Raw genomic sequence first — 7017 nt, forward strand, 5'->3', positions numbered from 1 at the left:
TTTAAAATTGGTCTACTTATAAATATTGGAATACTGTTTGTGAAATGTCTGTTCTACAACTTGTGATGGTAATAAGCAAAGTTATCATTTATAAATAACTATTGTGGGTATGATATTAGGAGACTGATACACATAATCTCATTTAATCGTGTAATAATTCTGTCCAGGTATTATTTACCATTACCAAATACCATATAGCATTTGAGATAACTATACTTTATAGATAAGGAACCTGAAGATCAGAAGCTAATAATTACCCGAGGTCATGCTGCTAGTAAACCGGTCAGCTGGGCTTTGTAATGAGGTGGCTGTGACGCCCAGCACTAGCTCTTTTCCCTTAGCTTTGTTCCTGCCAGGAAGCTCATGACTCAGCATAGAGCAGAATAATTGTCTTGGAGACACACCTTCCTTCTTCCTACCCTGTCCTCTCTCTGGGAGCTACAGTGGACACTTTTCATCACACATGAGCGTGAAGAGGCTTCAGGAGTTTGAATTTTTAAATCTGTTTGTACTAATTATGAACTTTATCCTTTTTTTTTTTTTTTTATAGAAAAGGCAACAATGTAGATCTGATGCCCAAGAAACAAAAGGATCCACGTTTATTACCTCTAATACAAGTGATTTCAGTGACCCAGTTTACAAAGAGATTGCCATTACCAATGGTTGTATTAATAGAATGAGCAAGGAAGAACTCAGAGCTAAACTTTCAGAATTCAAGCTTGAAACCAGGTAATTAAAAAGTAACTTTAAAAATATAAAAGAAGTGCATGCTCCTTTTAGAAAATTTTGAAACACTGAAAAATTAAAAATCCTCTATCATAAGGAGATAGCCACTCTTAACAATTCAAATAACTATAGTTTATATTCTTATATGTGAGTTATATGTGTGATTAATTCTTTCTGGTCAGTTTTTTAGATAACAGGACTGCTGAATCGATGTCTATAACTATTTTAATGATCTACCAACAATGTATAGAAGTATCTAATAACAAGTGTGTTATTAATTTTTTTAGTTTCTCATTTAGTTGATGAATTGAGATTGACTTTTTCTTTCTTATTTTCTTTTGGCCATTTGTACCTTTTTTATAAAGAGGATTTGCTTGAAATAAGGTACAGTAATTTAAAAACGTCTTCACTTACAGTACTAGGAAGTTTTTTTAAGTTTCTAACAGAATGATAGTGTGACTGTATATTGAATGAGAAAACAATGCAGCTTAGGTGTATGTGTATTTTTAATGAAATATACATACACCACCTAAATATTCAGTAATTTTTCTTTTACAAAGCAAGTCACTTTACTTTGACTTGGGGCATGGGATAGGAATAAGTTTTGGAGTCCAGAAAAATAATATAGATTTTTCATAAACAATTAGACTACCAGACATCAAGAAATAATTGACCTTACGTAATCGGTGAAAACTCGAATTGTTTCAGGGCATCCCTGAATACTTATTCTCTTATTGCTATACTTATTCTCCTTTTTGCTGTAAAATAGAGCTTCACTGCTTTTCAAAAGAGCACAAATATGTATTTTTTTTCCCTTCTAGGTTGTCTGTATCATAATTTGTGAAGAAAATTTTGACCCCATTTTTTCCCCTGATTCTTTCTATTATAAAGGTATAACCTGTAGCCTACAGAAGATTTTCTGAGCAGAATTTTTGTCCTTCCCAGGTGTGAAGATCAATTGCTTACTCCTGGCTTGCATGGGAGCTAGAGATCTATATGTATGTTTATACATTTATTCAACAAGCCTGTGTTGAATTCTAAGTACTACACTAGTCATTCAAGTTATAAAGGTAAATACAGATATGTTCCCCACTTTGGAATCTCAGTCTTTTGGGAAAACACACAAACAAGTAACCACAGTACAGAGTAGCCTGTGCTGTATTAAAGGTCTGGCCACATACAGCGTGAGAGTACAGCGGAGAGTATCTGTCAGGAAGGTTACATTTGAATTGTGCCAACTAGAAAAGGGAGAGAGGGCATTTCAGGCAGAAAGATTTTACATTTAAAATTCCTGTTAGTATGTTTTCTACTACATGATCTTATTTTCAGCTAGTGTGTAACCAAAGTTACAGAACACAGTAGTGCACTGCATAATCAGGCCGTGGCTTATGTAATATGTTTTGTCTGCGGTATATAGTGTACCCCAGAAACATTTGAGGGTGATGTTGATGTGATAGATTGTAGCCAGGTGGTAAGGGAACTCTATACTGTAATCTGTTTTACCTTGTAAGTGGAAGGGAGCCGTTAAGGATATTTAAGCAGGAAATTGGCATTAGTGCTCAGTTCTCAAGTAAGTTAAAGAATCAATTGAAGGCTTGTGATAGTGGAGGCATTTGTTGTACTCTAAGAACATAATGGGAGCTATAACAGAATTAAAGAGAAACAGATCCTTAATAATTTTCTGATTTGCAATTGGGTAAAATGGTGAGTATTTGGAGGAGCAAGGGAGATGTTAAAGATGGCAGGTTTCTATCCAGAACAACTATAGGCTTATATATTTGTGCTGCCATTAGGTTTGCAGGCAACCTTTTAGTAAATATAGTTTCTCAAAAAAGAAAGCAGGAAAAGAAATTAAGACAAAGTAATCTGAATCTGTTATATGCCTGAGGGGTCACTCAGTATCTTAATAGGAAAGGGGTTAAGGGGTTTTCTCTCCCTAAGTTTTTGTAATTTGGAAAATCTCAAGCAAATACTCATATTAAGATATTTTGTCTTATAGCAGCTAACTGGTGATTATAAGTGTTTTCATGAATGGGATTCCTTTTCAGTATTTATATGGTAGTTTAAAAAGTAAAAGAAAACATTTTAAAAAATTTTAATAGTCACTAATTAGTGATACGACCAAAATGCCTTATTTGGAACTACACATTAATTACAATTTAGAATAGATCCTTGTACTTTCACTTGGTAGTATAATTCAGTGTATGGTTCGGCCAAGTAGCACAGAAGGGAGCCTGAAATTGTAAGTAGATTGTTACATTTTGATTTTGTACTTGCAGGCCAATGTGTGATTCAGCCATGTAGCACAGAAGGGAGCCTGAACACTGGTTGTAACTTCTTAATTTTTTGAAGAAATTCATACTATTTGAAGAAAGGGATCACCCTTACCAACCATTATTATTTATGTAGGTGGACCTTTCGTTTCTCCCTCCTGTTCCATTTGTGGAATGTATATTTTAAAGCTGTCAGTAATAGCCAAATTCCCTAAATCCTGTTCTATTTCTGTTTAAGAACCTACTGAGTATGATTATGTTCCTGTGGACACAGTTGACTGTAGAGTAGCTTCTAAATCAGTTTTTTTCGTTAAGTAGCCAATAGACATGCAACTTTATACACCAGGCTCATAATGCTTTCATATTTGTATGGATTTTTTGAGTTATTTAGCCTACAAAAGCCAAAGGAAAAAAAAAGGCAGCATGATATGGTCAATTTTACTGGAATTACATTCCGAAATTTACATTCTGATAGTAGAACAGTTCATTGTCAATTTCAGCATTTGTATCATGTGTGTCATCTTACTGTATAAGGAAATATGACTGTGTTGGTGATGTATGCGGACAAAGTTTATGGTTTGCAATACCAGTATATGTGGGAGAAAATACTGTTGTATACTACCAAAATGGAAAGTTACTTATGAAGGAAAAAGTTGATGTTATGTTATTCTATTTTAATTAGTTCTTTTGCTAACTTAGGTTTGAGTCTTGTTTTCCTTACATTTATTTTAGCTAGCGTTTGCTAAATTACGCTCTGACTGTCAGTGTTCAGCCCAGTGCCAGCAGGTAAGAGTTCTGATTTTTGACTGTAAAATATACCTACAAGTAAATTTTATTCTTCTTTTGCTTAGAGGAGTAAAGGACGTACTAAAGAAGAGACTGAAAAACTATTACAAGAAGCAGAAGCTGATGTTGAAAGAGAGCAGTTTTGCTGACAATTATTATGACTACATTTGTATTATTGACTTTGAAGCTACTTGTGAAGAGGGTAACCCACCTGAGTTCATACATGAAATAATTGAGTTTCCTGTTGTTTTATTGAATACGCATACCTTAGAAATAGTAAGTAGATTGTTACATTTTGATTTTATTTTTAGAAGCTGCTATTCTGGTGTTCCGTAGTGAGGTAGCGGACTATTATTTGATGATTTAGAGCTAGAGTTAGAATTCTGAAGTAGGTCCCTTTTCTTGCAGTGAACTTTTTATCAGCTTGATTAATAGAAAAGCTATAGTAAAGCAATTTCAGAGAATGCGTCTCTTATTTCCCAGGAGCTGAAATTACAGTGTTGTTTGTATCTGTTTAGAACATCTGGAAGGACATCAAAATCCCCTGGGGGGGAAAAAAATACTAAGTCTGGCTCTAGTCCCAGAGATTCTAAGATGTCCTGTGATAGAACCCTGACAGGATAGAGAACCATGGCCATAGCCATCTGAACTCTGATCTCTAAGGGTGATAGTTTACAGAAATCGTTTTTTAAACCTAGAACTGGTCATCTTTCTGATAGAAAGTTTATGGGGGAGAATATAGCTCATATAACTTTGGTTTCTAAACTATATATTAATAGTATGTATGCCTTTTTTTTTTTTTCTTTTTGAGACAGAGTCTCACTGTTGCCCACGCTGGAGTGCAGTGGCATCAACCTAGCTCACAGCAATGTCAAACTCCTGGGTTTAAGTGATCCTCCTGCCTCAGCCTCCTGAGTAGCTGGGACTGTACGCACCCACCACAATGCCTGGCTAATTTTTTTATTTTTAATAGAAATAGAAGTATGTATGCTTCAGATACATGTTATTAGTGCATTATTTGTTCAGGAAGTCATAGCAGGAATGCCCTGAAATACATACGGTACTGTCTGCCTAGTAAGGATGCATTGTAACATATCATCTGCTCAGAAGTCACGTCTGTGATAGGCCCAATTGCCACTAACCCACGAAGAGTAAGTATAAAAAGGTTTTGTGCATTGAAGTACATAGATTTTTCTTTGTGCTATTCAAAGCCTCTTTTAGTTATATTCTTAACCAGACTGTTTCCACAATTTCCTTGTCCAAAGCAGATAAAGGTTAATAAAAGGAAAAATGACAACTCTGGATGCAATAATCTTGTCCTCTCTCTTACTCGAGGACATAGCTCTAGCAGTTCCTCCTCATATGTTATGATTAATTGCTTACTACTGTATTGTTTTCATCACATCAAACATAGTATTTTTCACACCATAAAAAATCTTCCCTTCATCCCACTGCACTGCCAGCAACACTTTCTTTGTTCCTTTTTATGACAAAATTCTTCAGATAAGTTACTATACATATGTCTCTGTTTCCTTTCCTCCCATTCTCTCCTAAACCCATGCCACTGTAGGTTTTCATTCAATTAAATTATACCATGTATTCAATCCCATCACTCCACTAAAATCTCTTATCAACATCATTATCTTTGACTTTTACCTAAGTCCTGGTAAGATTGACTATTCTTCTTGAAGCATTTTTTGTTCCAAGTACATCTTGTTCTTAATTTTTCTTTATCTTTACTGAGTTCCCCCTTTGCAGTATTTTTTTGCTGGTTCCTCTTTCCCAGAGCTCAATCCCAACTCCTCTGTACGCAATTTCCCAGAGCTCAATCCTAACTCCTCTGTACGCATCCTTTCCTTTGATGATCTCATCTAATTCTGTAACTTTTAAACTATCTCTGTGCGGATAATTTTCAAGTATATATCTGCAGCCTGCATCTCTGTCCCAAATCTAGATTGCTTATTGACATCTCTACTTGAACATACAAGCAGACATCTTAACCTGTCCTAAGTTGAAATTAACCCTAGCCCATTCTGTCGTCAACCTTCCATAGCCCAGGTGATGGTAACTCTTTTCTAATTCTAACACCTTTCATTGCTAAGTCTGAAAACCTCGGTGTCATTTTTTGACTCTGTTTCTATCATGTCACATATCTAGACCAGAAGGCCTTGCCGCCAAAATATATAAGAACCCAGCCTCTTGGCTGAACTTCTGTGCCTCTCATCTGAGCCCCAGCCATTTTGTGTCTGTTTTACTGGATTTGCCATCTCACTGGTCTCTGTTTCTATCCTTGTTTTTCTGCAGCCAGTTCTCAACACGGGGGGCAAAGCAATCCTTTTAAAATATAAGTGACATCATTTCACTCCTCTGTTCAAAACCCTACACTGGCCTCCCATGTAACTTGGAGTAAACGCTGTGTTCCAATCTGGCCTCTTGGTTCCTTTGATGCTCCCTCACTTGTTACTCTTTCCTCCTCCTGCTCCAGCCATTACACCTGCTTGTTGTTTGTCAGGAATGCCAGGCAGGCTGCACCCCTCACTTCCTGGGGCGTTGGTGTAGTTGTCTTTCCTAGAAAGAAGTCTTGCTGCCTGATTTCCTCCCCTCCTTTTTCAAAAATATTTGGTATATTTAGTATTACTTAATTGTAATGGTAAAGGAAACTAGAAATATTTTTGAAAAGTCTTTGTTTAAAAGTTTAGAACAAAGTATTGATGCTTAAAAGGATATAGACTTCATCTGTCTGTGTAGTCAATTATGTGGGATTCTTTAGAATGTCTGATAAGTAAAGAGCAGCTGCCTTTTGAAGTTTAAGTGTTCTCTGTTTCCTTGTGCTCTTTTACAGTTCTTAGCAACCATTTATAGGGTAGCGCCTTAATAGGTTAGTGTGTAGAAAGAATTTCTTAGGAGGTGTAATCATGTACTTTACTTAATTTTTCAGTCTTCTGCCACAAAGAGTATTCTGTCTTTTTCTCCATATCTGCCTCAGATTAACAGTTGCTACCTTTAAATCTTTAGGCTTTGAAATTGTCCTTCATCATTAAAAAGTGACTACTCAGTGTATTGTGGTTTAGGTAGGCAGTATTGGGCTGGGAGCAAAAGCACTTAGAGATCTGAGCCTGATGGTGACTGTCCCGGCCTTACTTACCTCTCAGAGTTGAGAGCATAAAATAAGGCCAGCACAGAAGCTTCCTGAAGAGGTTAAAAATTGCTGCAAAAATATAGTATTATCAAC

General features: G+C 36.0%; 1 protein-coding gene across 1 annotated transcript in view; it reads left to right on the forward strand.

The window, feature by feature from the left end:
• Window positions 1–7017, forward strand: part of ERI1 (exoribonuclease 1) — a 31111-nt gene that overhangs the window by 9336 nt on the left and 14758 nt on the right. The window contains exons 2-3 of the mRNA XM_003797661.3: window positions 551–729; window positions 3851–4061. Of these exons, the coding sequence (XP_003797709.1) occupies window positions 551–729; window positions 3851–4061 (390 nt within the window). The remainder of the gene's footprint in view (window positions 1–550; window positions 730–3850; window positions 4062–7017) is intronic.

Source organism: Otolemur garnettii, unplaced genomic scaffold, assembly GCF_000181295.1.
Source record: "Otolemur garnettii isolate 467f Iridium unplaced genomic scaffold, OtoGar3 scaffold00121, whole genome shotgun sequence".
NCBI lineage: Eukaryota > Metazoa > Chordata > Mammalia > Primates > Galagidae > Otolemur > Otolemur garnettii.